The following is a 22,614-nucleotide window of genomic DNA, read 5'->3' as shown; positions in this document are numbered from 1 at the left end:
CCGTTATTTTCTTGTAGTTGTCGGTCGTTGCCCGCCTTTATTATGCAACTTATGTGATTAAAAGGGGTACGAAGTGAATCAATACATTGCAACCGGCACCAACCCATAGGTCTAACCCACTGGTAGACCCGTAAAACTGGACATGGTGTTAACTTGGTTCTGAAGGACGGCCCGATCACACTACCACCATTCGACTTCTCCCGCATTTCTCTTAAAACTAAGTTAAGACCCCCTCTGTAAAACTATAGAATGAATTCTGTTTTATTATTATTATTTATATTTTGAATGGGTTTTAAGCGGTACTCATGACGACCTAGGGCCCTTCCCTAAACATCCATCCTTGCCATTGTGAAGTACGGCATGGTCGGTAAACAGCTCTATTAAGATAGTCAAAAAGGTTCCTGTATGGTCTGTCAAATGCGCTTGGCCCTTTTAATAGTGCAGTATATAAGTCATAGTTAACGTAACGTTCCCGCCCAAATAGTTATGGGGTTTGTATATAATTTCTCATGTTTGTAAATATTCCAATAAGAAGTTCTCTTCAACTAGGTATTTCATCATTTCCCAGGCATCTACAAGCTGGTATTAAATCACAAAAAGATGGCGATCTCAAAAGAAATCATGGCCACGAAAATTCTACCCTTTCTCATGCCTTTGGTGATAGAAAATAGCCTGTCTCTAAACCAGTTCAATTCGCTGGTAGCTGTCATTAAAGATATGGTGAACAGAGTTGAGGCAGAACATCGAACCAAGCTGGAACAGTTGAATTCGATAGCACAGGAACAGAAGTAAGTCCCGTAGGAATTATCCAGCCATAGCCCAAAAAACGACTCGTCCGACTTCGGTGTGCAAGTTAGTCCCAAAAATTTTGTATTTTTGTAAATTGTGTACATACCTACAATGTTTGTATTCAATAAGACAATCAAAATTGAATTAAATTGAAAATCTAAGAGAGAAACGATCTTTTACCAATATTTGGTTTGTCATTTGACACAATATATTGAATCAGACATGATGCTCTACATAAAATTATAATATAAATTTGATTGGTATCATTTTCATCTCCATTTCAGATCTCTGGATATGAGTGCAGCCAGTGTCGGTGTTGAATCTAAACCTCCCACATCTACTTCATCTGTAGGTCTGGATCAGTTATTCGGGAAGTCTGGCCCGTCGTCACCTCAGTCCAATAATTTCCCCGGTGCAAACCATTCCAATGGATTTTCAGGATCTCTTTCTTTTGAAGAAAAACACAGGTGAGTCAAAACAAACGTCCATTACCACAACCAAGATTTTGAGTGTATGGAGGCAATAATTAAAGTAAATATCCTTCCCCCCAGCAGTAGGGTAGTACGCTGTGGTCAAATTCTCAAATACTATTAAGGACGAAATTCCGCACCCCGACTGGGATTGAGCCCACGCCCTCCTATTTACCAGACGAGCGTCTTGACCACTACACTCAAGGATAGGATTATTTCTGCTCAAAAATCTTACAACGACCGTTCTTTTTTGCAGGATTATAAATGAGAAAGAAGCTCACATACGCTTTCAGCAGGAACCCAAGATAAATCTGAGTTCAAAACCTGTGACCAACAAAAGTAACAACCTACTTGACGATGAACTGAAGAAAATGTCTCTGGCACAACTAGATCGAGTTCAAACTTCAATAACATCCCCTCCATCTCAACAGCCTGGTATGGTGACTCCTGCTTATAATCCTGTGACCAACAAAAGTAACAACCTACTTGACGATGAACTGAAGAAAATGTCTCTGGCACAACTAGATCGAGTTCAAACTTCAATAATATCCCCTCCATCTCAACAGCCTGGTATGGTGACTCCTGCTTATAACATGGTTGCCAGTATTCCTATGAATACGTTCATGTATTGCCTCAGTGTTTCCAACAGCTTCTCAGAGCAACCCTGAAATGAGAAAAATAGATTGTACCTTATTCATCCTGTTGAAATAGGGCTAAAAATTCCTCTAAGCCTAGCAGTCTAAACAATGTATCCAGGTTTTCCAGTCAGCTCTGTTTTGCCATTTGTTTCGTATTAGCCCATAAGTCTTTGGGTCTAATGGGCTAATAGGGCCATTAGATTAGCCCTATCAGCCCAGGGCTGATCTATGTTGGCGTAGCCCCACACAACAGCCTATAATAGAAAGAAATACCAACTATGGATGCAGCTATTTCAACTTACATCATGATAAATCGAAGGCGAAATGGGCATGGAATATGCAACTTTGGTGACTGTTTTGCACACTTCTGTGGTTGCAGAACAACAACTCAGGGGTATATTGTAACTGGAGGGCGTCGAACTGATGGCTAAACCAAGAGCGTCTTTCTCTGGCTTGTTGTTGAAAGTGCTCTCTGCCCAGTCAGAGGGTCCGTTGGCCCCACAACATCTCAACTGAAATCAAACAAGACGTTTTATGAGTGAAAAATATCCAAAATCATCCCCCATTCGAACAACATGTCTATTTCAGATATGATCCCAGAACCAGGAGTAAATGAAAAAGAACCGTTCATTCCCAATATCTAACGATTCATTTTACCAGAAACCTTGATTTAAAAAAAAATCGAAAGTGGAAGGTAACAATCTTCAAAAAGTAGGTAAGTAGTGTGTATCACCAACTATCTCTGAGGTGTTCTTTGCATTTTGTTTATAGGCAATAATATGTATAATGGGAAAACTATTAAAGGTGTGTCCAAACACAGTCGACAGGCCGTCGGTCCACATCGATCAATGGCCGTCAACTACATGTGGACACACCTTTAGATACCTAGTATTGGAAATAAGTACAAAACAAGTCCAAGTATCTTCTTCTTTTTCTTCGCCTTTTCCCGTGTACAGACGGGGTCGGCGTGTTCTTCTTCAGCCTCTCAATCAGCCCTAACTAGGGTGATTGCTTTGGGCTGATATTTGGTTTTGGCTACAAATTTTACGAGCAGATGGCAGATGCTCTTCGCACTCAACCTTTGCTATTTCTTTAGCAAGGGGAATTCAGGCTGGTATACTCCCTATTTAAAGTCCTCCAGCCAGACTAAGCTGCTCTACTCCCTGTTTAATGTCCCACAGCCAGAAATAACTAGAAAAAATGTTCACGAAAATAAATAATAATAAAAACAAATCATTACCCCTTCTTGAATTGAATCAAAGGTGAACGTTCTGGATGAGATAACGCCATATTCATGTCGTACTGTAGACGCTACGTTACTTCGGATCAGAGACTCCAGCTGATCTAGGTTGGCGTAGCCCCACACAACGGCCGAGATTTGCGCCACCAGAACGATGAGAAGAAAACAGAAGAACTGAAACGGAAAGGAAAGACAAACATAAGGCTGAGGAAAAAGTAGGGAAAAAGATAGGTAGGACATGGATTTTTTTTATTGTACGTAGGATGTACCCAAGAACCCAAGTATACTTATTATTATACTTGGGTATTATCAAGAATCTCAAAGTTCTTTAGCAAGGGGAATTCAGGCTGGTATACTCCCTATTTAAAGTCCTCCAGCCAGACTAAGCTGCTCTACTCCCTGTTTAATGTCCCACAGCCAGAAATAACTAGAAAAAATGTTCACGAAAATAAATAATAATAAAAACAAATCATTACCCCTTCTTGAATTGAATCAAAGGTGAACGTTCTGGATGAGATAACGCCATATTCATGTCGTACTGTAGACGCTACGTTACTTCGGATCAGAGACTCCAGCTGATCTAGGTTGGCGTAGCCCCACACAACGGCCGAGATTTGGGCCACCAGAACGATGAGAAGAAAACAGAAGAACTGAAACGGAAAGGAAAGAACATAAATAGTATTTTTAAAAAATCTGGACCGATTGCAATACTTTCTCATTACTAGTATAGCTTCGCTACAATGTAGTAATAGTAAGTAAAAAAAAAATCTAACGCTTCACCGTTAAATCCCTGGTGTAGTTGGGTATTCTAAATCTAAATCCCCGGTGTATTTCGTTTAAAAGTGTAAGTTATGGGTAGCTACTTTCTATTACAAAAAGTATAGCAAAGCTATCCTATGTAATGAGGAGGTATTGCAATCGGTCCAAATTTTCAAAATCGGGAAATGGGTGAAAATATCCGTTTTAGGCTTCCCTCATTTTATCAAAATCGGACAAACTGCTCTAGAGAGAGACAAAGTGCATCATTCTACCTGTACCTATTCCATCTTTGTAAAGAACACAGTATAAAGAGAAAGGGGAAGGAAGGAGGGACTGACGGGGAGGAGGGGAAAAGGCTGAGGAAGAAGTTGGGAAAAAGATAGGTAGAACATGGATTTTTTTTTATTATTGTATGTAGGATGTACCTATACTTATTATTATACTTGGGTATTATCAAGAATCTCAAAGGTCACCTTTTATGATGCTAAACCTAACACAACACACCCTTCGTTTATCATAATGAAAAATAACTCTTTTATCTTTTCCAATGTCTCTCCCTCCCTCTCCCCCCCTCCTCCCTCTCTTCTTCACACTCATTTATTTTTCTTCCCAGGGTGTAAGGAAAAATTTATGAAAGAAAGCATGACCTACTTTGAACTATTATTCCTTGACTCAATAAAAAGGATGAACAATACATCTTTCACAATGCTGCTAAGTAGGTAGGTTGAGACAGCTTAAAGGCTAACAAATGTCAAGCCTTCTTGTTTTCTCTCTTCCCTTATACACTGTGTTCAGAAAGGCCCAGGCCACCCTTTTAACTTTTTTACTGTTCACCCTGGGTAGTTGAATTTTTGCATAGGTACGACAGCCCTTGATTATGATGGAAAAAAATTTGAGGTACTCAAAGTTTTGGAGATCCTCCCAGGGGCGGCCCCAGGGAGGTCAACTTTAAAATCTTAAATGAGACCTTCTTATTTGTGATAAATCATATCAAAAAGGCCTTAAAACGTAGTACCTACTCTAGTACAAGTTCAAGCTTGATCCAACAACCAGGCTGGAGGGCCTATTTAATTTTTCATTTTTCAATGATCTTCAGTCCAATATGTTCTTGGAATTGATTTTTTCTGCCTGATATCTTACCAAAGTCAATGTGTTTCTTGATTCTCTATAAGCACCACAACACCCCAAGAATCCCACTATGAAGAGAAGTAGACCCACACTGAGTAACAAATATACTCCAGCATAGTAATTGCTCTCATCTTGAGCCATTCGTACATAGAATGTTGGATCGGTTAGCATCCATAGGGATAAGACCAAGATGAGAAGTCCAGTCAGCTGAAAGCAAAGTGAAGAGAAAGGGGTTAAGACTAATGGCAGTGCCAAAAAGTGAGTTTAAACTTAGGGCACTTGTGCAGAAGTCACGTCCGTGGAATATTGCTACCAAAGAAACTGGTACAAATGAGCAGTGACCAGTGTTATTATAGGGTTAGATTAAACATAAGAAGGAGTTTTCACAATTAGAGCAGTGATTAGTGTTATTATAGGTTAAATACAAAAAAGAGCTTTTCTTTTCCATGGACGTGACTTCTGCATAATTAGAAAGCATGACCTACTTTGAACTATTATTCCTTGACTCAATAAAAAGGATGAACAATACATCTTTCACAATGCTGCTAAGTAGGTAGATTGAGACAGCTTAAAGGCTAACAAATGTCAAGCCTTCTTGTTTTCTCTCTTCCCTTATACACTGTGTTCATAAAGGCCCAGGCCACCCTTTTAACTTTTTTACTGTTCACCCTGGGTAGTTGAATTTTTGCATAGGTATGACAGCCCTTGATTATGATGGAAAAAATTTTGAGGTAATCCAAGGGGCAGCCCCAGGGAGGTCAACTTTTAAATCTTAAATGAGACCCTCCTATTTGTGATAAATCATATCAAAGGCCTTACTTAAAACGTAGTATCTACTCCAGTTACTAGTACAAGTTCAAGCTTGATCCAAAACCAAGGCTGGAGTTAGGGCCTATTCAATTTTTTCATTTTTCAATGTACGTTCGAGCAGTTCAAATTTCTAATGCAACCTGCAGGCACTTGCAATCAAAAAAGATAAATGAAGAAAACCATTTCAGATACTAGTGCTTACTAAACGATTTCATAAAACGAAATCCTAAACTGGCAATATGTATAAGTAAAATCTACGTAAAAAAGAAGAAAAAATCAACTAATGCATCAATGAAGTTTCAGCTACTAATCTAGGGACACTTTGATTTGTTCTTTTGTACTGAATGTTATGTTCTTAAAATATAAAACAAAATGAAACTTTCCGTATGCATCGGAAGAAGGATTATTGATATAAATTTTAAATGCTTGCATTGACGCAAGCATATATCTTTCTGTAAATGCTACTGACTGAACAAAAATGCATCCTTATGGATAAAAAAAAGGCGTTCAAGTTATTGCAATGGCAAATTAAAATAATAGAAATTTTAAATGCTTGCATTGACGCAAGCATATATCTTTCTGTAAATGCTACTGACTGAACAAAAATGCATCCTTATGGATAAAAAAAGGCGTTCAAGTTATTGCAATGGCAAATTAAAATAATATCAAAAAAAGTCTAACTTAAAAACTACAACCTATCTAACTAAAACAACATTCAAAAGAATATTAGAAGTTACAATAGTAACCTGAGAGATTGATCTATTTTATGTATTGTTCTAAAATAGAAATATAAAAAGTAAAAATCTTTTCCTATTTTAAATAATATTTCGGCGGCTTGCTATAGCTAAATCCCAAATATTCGTTGTTCATGAGTGGGAAGAGTATTTCGTGCGCTTGATAATGGAAATGATGGAAAAAGTGTTGCAAAGGTACAAAAGGTCAATCCCAATGGGATTCAAATTATCCCGAAGATATCCGTTGACCCATCTGAAAATGAACCTTTAGAAACGGGCTGTAATTAATATCAAAGTGGTCTTCCTCATGGGATCTACACAGATGTAGACCTCAGAATAAAGTATGATTGAACAAAAGTTGACTTCAAATGTGTAGTACATTTCTAGGGTGTATCATGCCTAATAATTCACCAGGTATAGGGTTAATTCTCAAAAAGTTGACTTGAAAAAGTTCACACTGGATCACAAACAACAGGTTGGGTAGAAGATCTCCTCTAGGGGAAAAAAGCCATAAAAATAATAATAAAAAAATGTTAGGTACCTTATACTTAAAGGGGGGAAAAAAGATCTCTACCCTCAAACAGCCCTAGAGAATCATGGGGTAAGTGTGTCAGACAATAACTAAGAGGGTTCATTTATTATCATTGCTCAAGGCTCAAAAGAAACAAATGTGAGAGGGAAATCAATCTCACTATTCTCACTACAATAATTTTGGTATCCAGATGTGAGAAAAAGGTTTTGTTTTATTGGGGCCGAGCCCACAAATAATTTAGAAGGGAGTGTTAATAATTTTGTTACCCTAGTGAAGTCTTTCCTACAGAGTTTTTGTATAGAGGTTGTAAAATGTTAGATGTTAGCTAGGGGATTTCTAATTCTACTGAAATATGAATGTGTAATACATTGGGCTCTATTACATATTCCTGTACAAGTTATCTACTTGCAAATGACAAAGACTGAAAAATTCCCAAATGTATGAGTTAAATTATGAATTATTATATTCGGCTCTGAATTTATAATAATTTTGCAAAAATATTTGTAATGTCCAACAACCTAGTTATCTGACTATGAGGATTTTCAGGTCAAGTTAACTTACCCAGAATATCAGATTCATCAGGAACACCAGGTATTTTACCAAAAGATAACATCCTTTCAAAGCCATGTTAACTGGTTGAATTTAAACTGATAAGTCAGATCCAGATGAATTTTCAGACTAGGTACCTAAAGCTAGGTATTTTCCACTATAATCCACAGTCCAACTTGAACTTCATCGCTGAACATTTTTTTCTGACTGTTCAGTTCTTATACCTGTCCGGTACATGGACTGAACAGCATAGAATTAGCGAACACAAGAGTCCTAGAAATTCAACGAGTCCAATGGTTGCCAGTATTCCTATGAATACGTTCATGTATTGCCTCAGTGTTTCCAACAGCTTCTCAGAGCAACCCTGAAATGAGAAAAATATATTGTACCTTATTCATCCTGTTGAAATAGGGCTAAAAATTCCTCTGAGCCTAGCAGTCTAAAAAATGTATCCAGGTTTTCCAGTCAGCTCTGTTTTTTGAACTTCATGAGAGAAAGCAAAGTTCTACTAGACATTTGAAACTTATCAAACACTTGACTCAAAAGGTCTTTTAAACTTTCTTATAAGAGGTAGGTTGGTTGCTTTCAAATTGATAAAAAGAAACTCTGTTAAATAAATAAAAGAACCATAAATTTAATTAATATCTATTCAATTAAATATTTATTTAAAGTTAAAAGTTTGAACTTTTTACAAAAAATTGTAAATAAAAGTCAACGTTGACAAAAAATAAACAGAAAACGTCACTTGAAATCACGAACAAGCTAGCTTCACGCGTCAACTTCAAATGTTGGTGATGGTGAAGTGAGCAACCCGCTGCGCTGCGCTGATAGGATCACGATCGCTATAGTTCTTCCCTCAAGAGATGGGACACTTTGTTGTTTCTAATAAATCTTTTGAATCTTTGCTTGGAATCTTAATAGGTAAGTAGCTTTAAAGTTTTAAACTATTGCTCTGACCACTGGCGTAGATCTCAGCCCCCCATCTTCCCTGGTGCGAGGGGCCGCGGGCATTTAAGAGGCCGGTCGACTAACGACTATGTTTGGACACACCTTTATTTAACACGTAAAGACCAGCGAGTTGATAACATAGGTAGTATAAGAATTTCACAACTGCTTCTGCTTCTGAATAGCTCGTAAATTATATCCCATTAAACTTTCAGTCTCGGGTGTCGGTAATTTTCGATCAATATTTTGTGTAGGTAGAAAGAGACTGCCACCTTCTGAAGGAACGTACCGACCATGTTCAGCCATTCAGCACAGGAATCTTACCTACTTCTTGTCCTTGAAATAATGATGTTAGGATTTCAGAATTCAAATCACCCATCACCCGTGATCCCACCCACGTTTCTTGACGGATGTGGTACATCCTCTGCTACACGATACTGAATAGATAGGTACCTATAATATATTGGATTATTGGCTTTTCATGGTACATTTACGGTATGGACGATATTGACTATAAATCAGGGCTGAATTTAGAGGGTTGGAGCCAAGGCCTCCCCTTCGACCAATTTTTGCTCCCAAATATAGGCATCTCCACACACAGTAGACCGGCCATCGATCGACGTCGACTGAACCGTAGAGATAGGGATTGATCTCCGATTTAATCGAAGATCGATTTCTTGAGATCGATTCTTTAGGTGAGATCGATCTGATGGATCGATTTTTAGCCTTCCGATTCGAATCGATTCAAAAGATCGATATTTTACTCGAGATCGAACATCACTGCTGAACCGTACACACTGCCTCGACAACATACGACTAGATTCATCTCATCGATAGATATCGAACGACGGCCGGTCGACTATGTTTAGACACACCTTAACACTATTGATTGGCCTGTAATTCCAAGCATCCACCTCCCCAATAAGCCACTCTACGAATTCTCTCCCCCCTAGCTGAAATCTTGGATACGGGCCTGCTATAGGATACCTTATGGCTCATATGTTATTAGTTATTAGTTATTACTTATGCATTTTGATATGCTCACGTTGCAGTACATTGCGTGGGGACGTAAATCCTCTAATAATGCAACTAGGTACATAGATAGCAGGCACGTACCTACTCGCACCTATAGGTAAATGTGTTTTTGCTTAGCTTCTAAATCATGATGATAAGATGTGAAGTATGGACTAACGCAGGGAAGGGAGGGAGGTAGGGAGAGGAGAGGAGAGAGAGAGGAGAGAGAGAGAGAGAGAGAGGGTAAACAGGAAGTTATAATGTCGAGTAAAGAAAATAATATAAAGAGATGTATGGAATTGAACTGAATAAAGAGGTTTGATGGAGCTCTCTGTAAAAGCGAAGGTCTTATCGTTCCAAAATCGAAGAGAGGAGGACAGGATAGGAGAAAGCCAGTCGTTCCGAGAACGAACCTAGATAAAGTTCGGTCCGATCGGGAATCGAACTCGCGACCTAACGCTTACAATGCAGGCGCGCTACCCTCTGAGCTGACTAGGTAATAGCAACATATTATACATACCTATATATCATTCTGAAAGACATCTTTTTTCCAGTCGCGACTGTGTGTACACTGTACACAGCTTCGTACGAGATAAGTAGGTAGGTTGAGACAGCTTAAAGGCTAACAAATGTCAAGCCTTCTTGTTTTCTCTCTTCCCTTATACACTGTGTTCAGAAAGGCCCAGGCCACCCTTTTAACTTTTTTACTGTTCACCCTGGGTAGTTGAATTTTTGCATAGGTACGACAGCCCTTGATTATGATGGAAAAAAATTTGAGGTACTCAAAGTTTTGGAGATCCTCCCAGGGGCGGCCCCAGGGAGGTCAACTTTAAAATCTTAAATGAGACCTTCTTATTTGTGATAAATCATATCAAAAAGGCCTTAAAACGTAGTACCTACTCTAGTACAAGTTCAAGCTTGATCCAACAACCAGGCTGGAGGGCCTATTTAATTTTTCATTTTTCAATGATCTTCAGTCCAATATGTTCTTGGAATTGATTTTTTCTGCCTGATATCTTACCAAAGTCAATGTGTTTCTTGATTCTCTATAAGCACCACAACACCCCAAGAATCCCACTATGAAGAGAAGTAGACCCACACTGAGTAACAAATATACTCCAGCATAGTAATTGCTCTCATCTTGAGCCATTCGTACATAGAATGTTGGATCGGTTAGCATCCATAGGGATAAGACCAAGATGAGAAGTCCAGTCAGCTGAAAGCAAAGTGAGAGAAAGGGGTTAAGACTAATGGCAGGGCCAAAAAGTGAGTTTAAACTTAGGGTAAGTACTTGTGCAGAAGTCACGTCCGTGGAATATTGCTACCAAAGGAACTAACCCTTTAGTTATCTAGAAGAGCCCTAGACTTCTTACGAAGGCCAGGGTTCTTTTAGGACTGATTTCTTTGACTTCTTTAGGTGTTATATGATCATCCTTGAGAAGTAATTAATGGAGTTCTGTTTAGTTTTTTTGACGTGCCTACAGGATACTTAAAGCACCCTGTAAACCATGCTTAGAGAATATCCTGTAGGCAAAAAAAACATCAATTATCCAAGTTTTTTTCAAGCTTCAAAGTTTATAAAGAGGGGACTCTTCATGAACACGCTGTATAAATATTCTCTATGCAGATTAATTACTCGAGACCTGAGGTTAACTTGACACGTCTGATGTTGGGCGACTTTCATTCTATGTTGAGGTCAAATACTGAATCCATGGGGTAGTAATGTGTAGGTTCAATGAGATTAGAAGCTCGTTTTGTAAGACGAGTACCAATATCTAGATTTACGGAGGTTTAAGAGTTGCGTTTCTAATGTTATTATTGAGGCGATATTTGTGAATGTGAAGAGAGAATGTGATAATATGAATGTCAGAGGAACTGATGGTCTGTCATGTATGAAGTATTTATTTATATTATCACAAAAGTCTGAATTCAGCAAAAATACCTTCCAAGAACACAGGAAAACATGGAAATAAAATACTCGCCAAGTTAAAATAACATTTAGTTAAATAAATGAATTTGTGTATATTCGAAGCCAATAACGCCAAGACTTTTCAAAACAGAAAAACAATTAAAAATAAATTTATGGAATTGAATAACAATGTAATAGAGTTAAACTATATCTAAATAGGCATCATAATTGAAATAGGTATGTGTAATAAAATTTATTTGAGTGGTACAATAAGTTTACGCAGTAAAGGTAAGTACCTATTCCTTTAATTTTGTAAGAATAACCATAAAAAGGAAAATATTGTCTATGAACAATAATTGCACCTAAAATATTTCTTGAAGTAATTTCGACACACGATATTTAAGTATCTACCTATACTTATTTAAGAAGATACCAATAAATAATATATGAGTATATATTCTAGCTATGAAGAAAAATAAAAATAAAATTGGTGTTAAATAGACACTTGGAGGTACCTATGTTACTCCCTAAAACTACATTCAAAGGTTGTTATATGAAGAAATATGTAGAATGTAACAGTAGGTTAATCTGCAAGAGGGATAAAACAAAAATAGAAAGTAAAAACATTAAGTAGGTATCAATATTGAATGCAATATGTAGAATAACGAGTAAAATATACGAAAAATATAAAATAAATGTACAACAAAAATGAAAGAAAAAACATGTAGTGAAGAATGCAAACAATTTAAATGCTTCGGAGTAAATTTCACAATGAAAACCTAATAAAAAAATGCCTTACAATCATTGAAGAAAATAATAAATGGGTTACAAAATAGAATAAAATTTTTGACTAAGGGGAACACCATGTCCTTACTGAAAAAGTAAGCTAACTTACATAACTAAGTACAAACTTTCATTAATTCAGGGATCACAAGAATTTGTCCAAATTTCTAGCATCTGTTTCTACTGATAATGTCCGAGGGTAAATGTAAAAAATACAAATGCACGCATGCGAACCAAGATAAAATATTATTTGATAAATAATAGACACTTTCATCACACAAGATTCTATTCCATACCTCGGCTGGGATTGAACCCACGCCCTCCTGTTTACCAGGCGAGCGCCTTGACCACTACACCACCGAGGCAGGTTTTTCTTCGCCTTTTTCTTCGCCTTTTCCCGAGCCTCTCAATCAGCCCTAACTAGGGTGATTACTTTGGGCTGACATTTGGTTTCGGCTACAAATTTTACGAGTGGATGCCCTTCGCACTCAACCTTTCCTATTTCTTTACCAAGGGAAATTCAGGCTGGTAAACTCCCTGTCTAAAGTCCCCCGGCCAGACTAAGCTGGTCTACTCCCTGTTTAACGTCCCCCAGTCAGACAAACTCCCTGTTTAACGTACCCCAGTCAGACAAACAGTTTCACATTAAAATGTTTAATTTAATACTGCTTTTTTCTTCCTCCAATAGCCTTTTCCTAGCGTAATATTAGTTCTAAATTTCTAATATTGGTTCTAAATTTTTTAGTAGAAAATATTCTTCTTACCTGTCTGAGGGAGGTGGCAATACAATCACAGCCCGTATCCCCACCGCCAATGACGATCACGTTCTTGTCCTTGGCGGAAATTGGCGACACGTTCTCATTACCCATCTGTTTCTTCTGCCAGGACTCGAGGAATGACATGGCGAAGTAGATGCCAGAAATCAGTCCTAAAAGAACCCTGGCCTTCGTAAGAAGTCTAGGGCTCTTCTAGATAACTAAAGGGAAAGTCACAAAAAATCTAACCAGGTCGCAGTTACATAGGGCGGTTATTATAGCCGATGGCCCCACTTATACCAATACCTAACAATTTCAAGCCTCTCGCGAAAATTTCTCAAGTTAATCACATGTGATTTGTTCCCTAAACATGTGTAAAAAAAATGAGGAGGGGAACCACTTTATGAACACGCTGATTATTTGGGTACTGCGTGGACCCCGGGACAAGACATGGGAGCATTGTAATCTATGCCTGAGGCAAATGAAGCATAAAGTGTCTAATGAACTTGTATTGCCTACGTACGGAATAATTTACCATGGCTCACCTGACTTCCCGCTAAGTCACTGGGGATATTGAATTTCATAAATCAACTTGCATGAAACTCTTTTGGCCTCGTATTAAGCTGTGTACAGTGTACACACAGTCGCGACTGGAAAAAAGATGTCTTTCAGAATGATATATGTAATATGTTGCTATTACCTAGTCAGCTCGGAGGGTAGCGCGCCTGCCTTGTAAGCGTTAGGTCGCGAGTTCGATTCCCGATCGGACCGAACTTTATCTAGGTTCGTTCTCGGAACGGGTAGTAGCCCACTGCTGGAGTAAAGGGACTTTTCAGTCCTATTCGAGCAGTATAAATAAGCACTATTATTATTATTATTATTATATTACGCCAACCCTAGGAAAAGGTTAGGAGGAAGAAGAAAGCAGTACAATATTAAGCTGAATATTATAATGTAAAACAGTGGAGCGGAGAACTTACCATTTGTTTAATACAAATTTATATAGCTTTTCAGAAGTACATATTTCTCTCTCTTCCTCCCTCCCCCTCCTCCTTCTTTTCCTCCCCCTCTTCCTCTCGCTGTGTTTTATCTACATATTTATATTTCATCATTCCATAGCATAAGAAAAGATGTAAAATCATCACAGCTCTACAGTTCAATTAATTCAATCCACGTATTTATTACCAGCGAGTTAAAATACATGGACTTTGTTTATAAAACGATTATAAAAATTTCAAATTTCGACAAGCTTCTTGACTTCTTCATCAATATATGCTCCTAAAATATTTAACAAATAAGAAAAGATGTAAAATCATCACAGCTCTACAGTTCAATTAATTCAATCCACGTATTTATTACCAGCGAGTTAAAATACATGGACTGTGTTTATAAAACGATTATAAAAATTTCAAAATTCGACAAGCTTCTTGACTTCTTCATCAATGTATGCTCCTAAAACATTTAACTCGAAACTAACACAAGGGATATTTTTAGCTCCATAGATTGTAATTAGTGTCTATCGAAAATAACATGTGTTAGCAGACATGTTAGAATAATTATCTTGTAATTTATGTTTTTGCTGCTGCTCATGTTTTTGAGGCGTGTGTTACTCTCTCCTTTACATTGTCTTCCATGCTGAACCCTTCTTGTTGCTTGTTTTGATCAGGGATTACTTTTTTTTGTATGTGGATTTTTAACGTCGGGTCAATGACTTGCTTCTTCGGGTTTGAGTCCCTATTTGAGGGGGGGGGGGATATTGCCGATTTTCGAAAACTTTATACCTGTATTGAGGGGGGGGGGGGATATTGCCGATTTTCGAAAACTTTATACCTGTACGAGTATAATATAAAGGCTGTCCATTGTTCAAGCCTTTGTCCATTGATACTTTTGACCAACACCCTATTAGGAAGGTCTCTGTAAAATTTCAGCTATCTTTTAACTCGTAAAATCTAGTCTAAGTAGTTTTCTTGATATGCTATAGGTAGCAAGAAACTGTACTTGTCTTGAGCCTCCCGTCCCTTCTACATTTCTCGTGTTTATATTTAGCATAATGTTTATTTTATCAACTCGGTTCCTGCTTCCTATTTTAATGTTTTTTTTTTCAAATAAAAAATAAAAATAAAAAAAAAATGAAAAAATAATAATAAAACAACAAACAACTCACCTTGTTCAGTTGATGTGCCGCTCCGAGCCCAGACGGACCTGAGCCCACAATGGCAACCTTTTTTCCCGTCCTCAGAGTGGGAATTTCGGGCTTAATCCACCCCTGCTCAAATGCATGATCTATGATGGCACACTCGATATTCTTAATGGTAACTGCAGGCTCGTTAATACCGAGTACACAGGCACCTTCACACGGTGCTGGGCAAACACGGCCAGTGAATTCTGAAATGAGACCAAGATTTTGAATCATCAGAACTTTATTTTAGAGAATTTACGGTGAATTTCACCAGTATTTTTTCAGTCCTTAGAAGTCCTGTTAAGCTAACAACCTGTTAAGTTCCATTTGATTTGTATAGGCTTAACAGGGCTGTTGAGCTAACAGGCTGTTAGAAGCTAAGAAGAAGGCTGGTGAAACCTTTAAGGCCAGCCACACACTATCGGGTAGACCTAACAGGTACACGTGATCAGGTCCGCATGTCAGGTTTACTTGATACCTTATGATCACACACACGCAGTATCACGCAGACCTGACAGGCGGACCTGATCACGTGCACCTCTCAGTTCTACCTGATAGCGAGTAGCTAGCCTAATACCTGATAGTGAGCACTGGCCTTAGGGTTAGGTGGTAGAGAACCGGTTTTGGCTATAACAAAAATTGTACGAGTGGATGCCCTTGGCACTCAACCTTTCCTATATCTTCAGCAAGGGTAATTTCCGGCTCGTTACCTTCATGGTTAAAGTCCCCCAAACCAGACTCAGCTGGTCTCCTTCCTGTTTAAAGTCCCCCAGCCAGACTAAAGGGAAATCAAACCCGGGACTTTCTGCACGGTAATCTCTACTCACCTCTTCTGCCAGCATGAACAAATAGTTGATCACATGCTCCGGCTTGCCGGCAAACTTCTTCCGCAGTTCCGGATCTTGGGTGGCAATACCCACCGGGCAAGTATTCAGATGACATTTCCTCATCATCGTACAGCCCATGGTAATCAGGGGAGCGGTACTCAGACCGATTTCGTCTGCTCCCAGCAGGGCTGCCACTACAACGTCGAAACCTGAAATCAAGTAAAGAAAGGAATAGTTATTTGAAAATTGACAGACATCTGGCAACCTTTGCTCCAAGACACAGTACTACCTACTTGAGTTCTAATTCTTCTTTTAAAGAATAAATGTTAATGAACAAAACAGAAATCTGTGCCCAATATTTACTGACCTTATCTAATGTTGACGCACTAAAATGAATAAAAGAGAGGGAGAGCGAAAGAAAAAGAAAGGAAGGAAGAAAGAACGAAAGAAATGGAGAGAGAGAGAGAGAGAGAGAGGAGAGAGAGAGAGAGAGAGGCAGTAAGGACAAAACGTTTAAAAAATAAGCAAAAAAAAAAAGAAAGGAGTGAAAGAAGAATGCCCATCATACCTGTTCTAATTTGACCATCCGCTTGCAGGACTACCCGAGATCTCAGATTGTTGAGCGCCAATACTTGATGGGTTTCAGCCACTCCCAGTTCCCACGGGAGACCTGCGTTCTTAATCCCGGTCCAGGAACTTGCCCCTGTACCTCCGTCGTGACCGGAGATGACAATGTGTTCAGCCTTACCCTGCGGGGGGAAACAAAGTCAAAGGTGTTAGAAGGTTCACACATTACTGGACTAATTTTTCCTATTTGGTTTAATCTGTGATGTCGTTAACGTCTTAGGCCAGCCACACACTATCAGGTAGACCTGAGACCTGATGAGCACACGCACTATCAGGGTACGGCTGAAAAGGTCCGACTGTCAGGTCTACCTGATAGTGAATGGCTGACCTTAGACGACTTCAATCAATAGTTTCCAAGCTAAGTTAAATCTGTGATCTCCAATAATGGTTTGCTCCCGAGATGGTTTCAAAGACTAGTTATTCTTTCATTAGTAAAGCTATTTTTTAGTTCACAAGGAAAAATCTTAATTTTTTGTTGTAATAAAGATATATTTTCGGAGTTTTAACTTCAGATTTGGATTTTTCACAACTTTTCAGTAGGAATCCACCTTTTATTAATATTTTTTACCCAAATGCAACCGTTCTATTCTTACCTTGGCTACACCAGACGCTACAACTCCCACACCCACTTCGGACACCAATTTGACCGAGATACGAGCGTTGGGGTTGGCACACTTCAAATCGTAAATCAACTCCGCCAGATCTTCAATCGAGTAGATATCGTGATGAGGAGGAGGCGAAATGAGACCTACGCCAGGAACCGAGTGCCGAGTGGACGCAATGTCCTTGGTTACCTGGAAAACAAGAAGAGGTCCTTAGAATAGAATTTAACTTATCCTGGCAGAATGAACCAACATCAGTGGTGAAGTGGCCCGTTCCTACTTGCCGTTCGGAAAAAAATCGTGTCGTGTGTAAATGGAATCACTCTCATTTAAATTACATTGCCTACAAGGACATTTTGTGTCGTTCGGGAGAAAAAAATCGTGTCGTGTGTAGTGGGAACACTCTGATTTAAATTGCATTGCCTACAGAACATTCGGGAAAAAATCGGATGGAACTCGCGACGGGTAACGCGGCTTTAGGGGAAACTTTTCAGGTACTGCGGTAATACATATCAGGCTCTAAGCAACTTTGTTTTTTTTTTTCCTAAAGGATTCGAACCCGCGTTCTACCGCATACCAGACGAGTTCCCTCCTTACCTTATATCCAGGCAGTTCTCCTCCTTCGCCAGGTTTAGCTCCTTGTGCCATTTTGATTTGCAAGTCATCAGCATGTGCCAAATAGGAACTGGTCACGCCAAATCTTCCAGAAGCCACCTGTAAATAAACACATGTAAATGAACTTCCAGAATCTTAGAAGAGTATCCTAATCTAAATGGTCTAACCGGGAGACCATAAACGGGGAAAAGATCTGTGAATAAAGAACTCAAGAAACAATAAGTTTTAGGATAAAGTTTGCCCTGTTTCATTATAGGAACATTTTCAAAATCGTCGAGTGAAGCTTAGACCTCACTTTGTTCGGTAAGTCAGTTACCTGTTTGATAGCAGATCTCTGGTTTTCGTCGCCACTGCTTAGGTATCGTTCCGGATTTTCTCCTCCTTCTCCTGTGTTGGATTTGGCTCCGATCTTGTTCATAGCTTTCGCGAGAGTTGTGTGCGCTTCGATCGAGATTGATCCGAAACTCATAGCGCCTGAAAATATCAATTAGCACGATAACTAGATGTTAAAGGACTACTGTAACATAGTATTCCTAATTTAAGCAATCTCTGTGGCCGGAGTGGGTATCACAGTTGACTTGCACACCGGAGGTCCCAGGTTCAATTCCCGGCGGGTCGAAGTTTTTTCGGCTCTGTGCTTGGAGTTCGGGGTAAACTCAGCCTCATGAGGACAATTAAATAGCTACTTTAATCGCGTAGCGACCAGTGGCAGCATTACAAGTCAAAGAAACGAGCGATTATAAATATGATGGTTGAGTAAATGAAAGACGTGTAATACTGAGAACTCACAAAGTTGTGAAGAGGCTATTGCTTTAGCACACATAATTCATGATTTATTTGTATCCTTAATTTAACACCTTGTTATTACTGCCAAGATATAGGACCCTTTTGTCAAATAGTTTGACCAAGGTCTTAGAAAAAAAATGCACTTTCGCAAGTGGCAAAGTCATACCTGTGGCAAATCGTTTGACTATCTCTGCTGCTGGTTCCACTTCCGATATGTCCACGGGTTTATCATGAGTGACAAAGTCCAGCTGCCCTCGCAGAGTTGAATACTTGACGCTTTCCATGTTGGACTCTCGGAACCGATCGTAAGCGTTCTTGTTGTTGTTCGAAGCAGCTTCCTGGAAATCGGTGGAAAAAGGTTTGGAAATTAGCCCAGTTATGGATTTATAAAAATAATAATAATAGTGCTTATTTATACTGCTCGCATAGGACTGAAAAGTCCCTTTACTCCTGCAGTAGGCTACTACTATTATTGTGGTCAAATTCTCAAATTATATTGAGGATAAAATTCCATACCTCGGCTCGGATTGAACCCACGCCCTCCCGTTTATCAGGCGAGCGCCTTGACCACTACACCACCGAGGCAGGTGTAGTGGTCGTGCATTCTAAGTGTGTGGTTGTGCATTTGATCCAATGTTAAGTAATATGGAACAAGCTAGACGTAAGGTAACGGATAAGTGTGTGTGGACCTTTACTCTGTCATATTTAGATACTTACACATTAGTGTACACAAATTATAGGAACGCATCAATGATTTTCTCACTTTACTCGACCGTTTTTAAAAGTTTTAAAATATAAATAGCCCGGTTTTGTCCGATCAGTAGTAATTTTCTAAAAAGAGTACATTTTGTACTTTTGCAGTGGCGTAGCGTGGTTTAAAGTCAAGTGTAAGGCGTGTAGGACAGGTGGGGGGCCCAAGGATCCAAACTCTAAGGGGGGGGGTGGATGCTCCAAATTTTCAAAGGGTTTTCAAAGGGCGATTGGTTGGCCTACAGTACAGGAGAAAAATTAAGCTCGAAGGTAGGGGAAGGGGTCCTCTTGGGGGGACCAGCGGCCTCCCTGACCCCAATTTTTTGGAGTCTGATGTACCTATTTAAGGGTGTTTGAGTAAATTTTGAGTGTATGGCCGCCATACACGCCCTACATGGACGCTACGCCACTGAAATCCCTAGTTGTATTTTGGCTCGTAGGTATTCGTACAAAAATCTAGTACTATATCCGCTGAGCTACTTGTTGATTTTGATTATCTTGCGGAGTTGCCTTTTGACACTACTTCTAACTATGCACCTAACTTCTAACTAGCATAAATCCCACCTGGTTATTTTAATCGACTTCTGGAAAATAAAGCACATTAAAATTGCATTTTGTCTTGTGATAAGGACGATAAGGTCTAAAATTTCCCAGGTGCTCCAGGTGAAAATGTACACTGCTGATTATAAATTAACCTGTGAACACCTGAAATTATATTATCTAAAATTTAATCTTCTCGTGATTTCTATGTACAGTTCATTGAAACACTGGTAGCCTAGTTAGCTTGGATGTCTGCCTTGTGGAAGCGCTAGGTCGCGGGGTTCGATTCCCGAGGCCGATTTTATCATAAACAGATGAGGTTCATTCTCGGAACGGCTTGCTTTCTCCTGTCCTGTCTTCTTTCTCTCTTCGTTTTCGGGACGATAAGACCTTTAAGACGTTTCCCCTCAATCAAACTTTTTTTAACCCTAGTAATAATTTATTATCACTACTTACTTGGCACCTAGGATCACTTTTCTTGGACAGTTCTGACTCTTATTCAAGATAACATTTTCTGCTGAGTGTATTATGGTTTCTGTTATTGTGTTCTTTGTTTTCTAAGATGTGGGTATGTCTTGAGGTGTTCATGTGGACATATGTAGGTTGAATAATGATAATATCCTCTGAATAGACAGTATAGACAGTATCTTGTTCTAAGCCTTCTCCTAACACAAACCTTTAACATACAGAGTGTAAATGACAAACGTAAATTATTTTCCCAAATCGTCTTGAATTATCTGTGGTGAAGCTGAGAGCTTCTTTACCATTTTTGTGGACTTATCTTTCTACTAACTTACTAAATTTCTGAATTCCAGGAAGTCATTCGAAAGCAGAAAGAGAACGATGACAAAATCGCCGAACAAAACGAATTCCTCAACCGGTCCCTACGCGGTTCCCGGAAACTGCAAGTCCTGGAAAACAAGTCGGGAGTTGTGAATGACGCATTCTCCGTGGAAGATAAAAAAAACATCAATTATCCAAGTTTTTTTCAAGCTTCAAAGTTTATAAAGAGGGGACTCTTCATGAACACGCTGTATAAATATTCTCTATGCAGATTAATTACTCGAGACCTGAGGTTAACTTGACACGTCTGATGTTGGGCGACTTTCATTCTATGTTGAGGTCAAATACTGAATCCATGGGGTAGTAATGTGTAGGTTCAATGAGATTAGAAGCTCGTTTTGTAAGACGAGTACCAAAATATCTAGATTTACGGAGGTTTAAGAGTTGCGTTTCTAATGTTATTATTGAGGCGATATTTGTGAATGTGAAGAGAGAATGTGATAATATGAATGTCAGAGGAACTGATGGTCTGTCATGTATGAAGTATTTATTTATATTATCACAAAAGTCTGAATTCAGCAAAAATACCTTCCAAGAACACAGGAAAACATGGAAATAAAATACTCGCCAAGTTAAAATAACATTTAGTTAAATAAATGAATTTGTGTATATTCGAAGCCAATAACGCCAAGACTTTTCAAAACAGAAAAACAATTAAAAATAAATTTATGGAATTGAATAACAATGTAATAGAGTTAAACTATATCTAAATAGGCATCATAATTGAAATAGGTATGTGTAATAAAATTTATTTGAGTGGTACAATAAGTTTACGCAGTAAAGGTAAGTACCTATTCCTTTAATTTTGTAAGAATAACCATAAAAAGGAAAATATTGTCTATGAACAATAATTGCACCTAAAATATTTCTTGAAGTAATTTCGACACACGATATTTAAGTATCTACCTATACTTATTTAAGAAGATACCAATAAATAATATATGAGTATATATTCTAGCTATGAAGAAAAATAAAAATAAAATTGGTGTTAAATAGACACTTGGAGGTACCTATGTTACTCCCTAAAACTACATTCAAAGGTTGTTATATGAAGAAATATGTAGAATGTAACAGTAGGTTAATCTGCAAGAGGGATAAAACAAAAATAGAAAGTAAAAACATTAAGTAGGTATCAATATTGAATGCAATATGTAGAATAACGAGTAAAATATACGAAAAATATAAAATAAATGTACAACAAAAATGAAAGAAAAAACATGTAGTGAAGAATGCAAACAATTTAAATGCTTCGGAGTAAATTTCACAATGAAAACCTAATAAAAAAATGCCTTACAATCATTGAAGAAAATAATAAATGGGTTACAAAATAGAATAAAATTTTTGACTAAGGGGAACACCATGTCCTTACTGAAAAAGTAAGCTAACTTACATAACTAAGTACAAACTTTCATTAATTCAGGGATCACAAGAATTTGTCCAAATTTCTAGCATCTGTTTCTACTGATAATGTCCGAGGGTAAATGTAAAAAATACAAATGCACGCATGCGAACCAAGATAAAATATTATTTGATAAATAATAGACACTTTCATCACACAAGATTCTCCAACACAATGTACAAACCAGGAGTGGAAATGCTACATGTCGCTATACCTATGCTATAGGCTATACAAAGGTGTAAGGTCCAGCCTCACATAGTCCGGTCCATAGAGAGGCCTAGACTGCGCGGGCTAGTGAGTGTAACGTGTGTGCTGTGTGGCGGGCCTAACAAAGTGCTGTTTTATGCCCGGTTTCACAGTTCCATGCTCTCCAATGTGAAGCCGAATAATT

At 38.4% G+C, this 22,614-nt stretch overlaps 4 protein-coding genes across 4 annotated transcripts; 1 reads left to right on the top strand and 3 right to left on the bottom strand.

Annotated features, from left to right (window-relative positions):
• The first annotated feature begins 548 nt into the window (after window positions 1–548).
• On the top strand, window positions 549–1,838 carry LOC108252853 (SCY1-like protein 2). The gene is made up of 4 exons (XM_026826323.1): window positions 549–788; window positions 1,074–1,256; window positions 1,516–1,767; window positions 1,826–1,838. Exons 1-4 carry the CDS (start codon window positions 601–603, stop codon window positions 1,836–1,838), a joined length of 636 nt encoding a protein of 211 aa, XP_026682124.1. The 5' UTR covers window positions 549–600.
• Window positions 1,839–1,845: 7 nt separating this feature from the next.
• Window positions 1,846–8,445, bottom strand: LOC103513009 (CD9 antigen-like). The gene is made up of 6 exons (XM_017445644.2): window positions 8,133–8,445; window positions 7,662–7,830; window positions 5,037–5,231; window positions 3,614–3,787; window positions 2,200–2,409; window positions 1,846–1,923 (listed from the first exon to the last, which is right to left on the bottom strand). The coding sequence occupies exons 2-6, from the start codon at window positions 7,725–7,727 to the stop codon at window positions 1,846–1,848; spliced, it is 723 nt and encodes a 240-aa protein (XP_017301133.1). The 5' UTR covers window positions 7,728–7,830; window positions 8,133–8,445.
• LOC113468975 (CD9 antigen-like) lies at window positions 7,861–11,118 on the bottom strand. The gene is made up of 3 exons (XM_026826322.1): window positions 11,107–11,118; window positions 10,630–10,824; window positions 7,861–8,013 (listed from the first exon to the last, which is right to left on the bottom strand). The coding sequence occupies exons 1-3, from the start codon at window positions 11,116–11,118 to the stop codon at window positions 7,861–7,863; spliced, it is 360 nt and encodes a 119-aa protein (XP_026682123.1).
• A 1,862-nt stretch (window positions 11,119–12,980) lies between these two features.
• On the bottom strand, window positions 12,981–19,034 carry LOC103513008 (glutamate synthase 1 [NADH], chloroplastic-like). Its single transcript, XM_026826321.1, has 8 exons — window positions 18,858–19,034; window positions 18,222–18,379; window positions 17,888–18,004; window positions 17,282–17,482; window positions 16,630–16,810; window positions 16,037–16,270; window positions 15,206–15,473; window positions 12,981–13,239 (listed from the first exon to the last, which is right to left on the bottom strand). The coding sequence occupies exons 1-8, from the start codon at window positions 18,973–18,975 to the stop codon at window positions 12,996–12,998; spliced, it is 1,521 nt and encodes a 506-aa protein (XP_026682122.1). The 5' UTR covers window positions 18,976–19,034; the 3' UTR covers window positions 12,981–12,995.
• Window positions 19,035–22,614: the final 3,580 nt, after the last annotated feature.

Source organism: Diaphorina citri, unplaced genomic scaffold (assembly GCF_000475195.1).
Source record: "Diaphorina citri unplaced genomic scaffold, Diaci psyllid genome assembly version 1.1 scaffold911, whole genome shotgun sequence".
NCBI lineage: Eukaryota > Metazoa > Arthropoda > Insecta > Hemiptera > Psyllidae > Diaphorina > Diaphorina citri.
The sequence above is the reverse complement of the archived record's forward strand: the minus strand, read 5'-3'. Positions and strand labels throughout refer to the sequence as shown.

Bases quoted from the DNA above. Each gene is read 5' to 3' on its own strand.
- LOC108252853 (XM_026826323.1), top strand. From the start codon at position 601: ATGGCGATCTCAAAAGAAATCATGGCCACGAAAATTCTACCCTTTCTC. The intron at 789-1,073 runs GTAAGTCCCGTA...TCTCCATTTCAG, and splicing joins TCGATAGCACAGGAACAGAA to ATCTCTGGATATGAGTGCAG. The intron at 1,257-1,515 runs GTGAGTCAAAAC...TCTTTTTTGCAG, and splicing joins TCTTTTGAAGAAAAACACAG to GATTATAAATGAGAAAGAAG.
- LOC103513008 (XM_026826321.1), bottom strand. From the start codon at position 18,975: ATGGAAAGCGTCAAGTATTCAACTCTGCGAGGGCAGCTGGACTTTGTC. The intron at 15,474-16,036 runs GTCCCGGGTTTG...TCTAAAATAAAG, and splicing joins TAGAGATTACCGTGCAGAAA to TTCTGATGATTCAAAATCTT. The intron at 13,240-15,205 runs GTTTTATTATTA...TACGAAGGCCAG, and splicing joins AACAAGGTGAGTTGTTTGTT to GGTTCTTTTAGGACTGATTT.
- LOC103513009 (XM_017445644.2), bottom strand. From the start codon at position 7,727: ATGGCTTTGAAAGGATGTTATCTTTTGGTAAAATACCTGGTGTTCCTG. The intron at 2,410-3,613 runs GTAATGATTTGT...GTTTGATTTCAG, and splicing joins TTGATTCAATTCAAGAAGGG to TTGAGATGTTGTGGGGCCAA. The intron at 1,924-2,199 runs GTAAGTTGAAAT...TTCTCATTTCAG, and splicing joins CGCCTTCGATTTATCATGAT to GGTTGCTCTGAGAAGCTGTT.
- LOC113468975 (XM_026826322.1), bottom strand. The intron at 8,014-10,629 runs GTAAGATATCAG...TTCTCATTTCAG, and splicing joins CAAGAAACACATTGACTTTG to GGTTGCTCTGAGAAGCTGTT.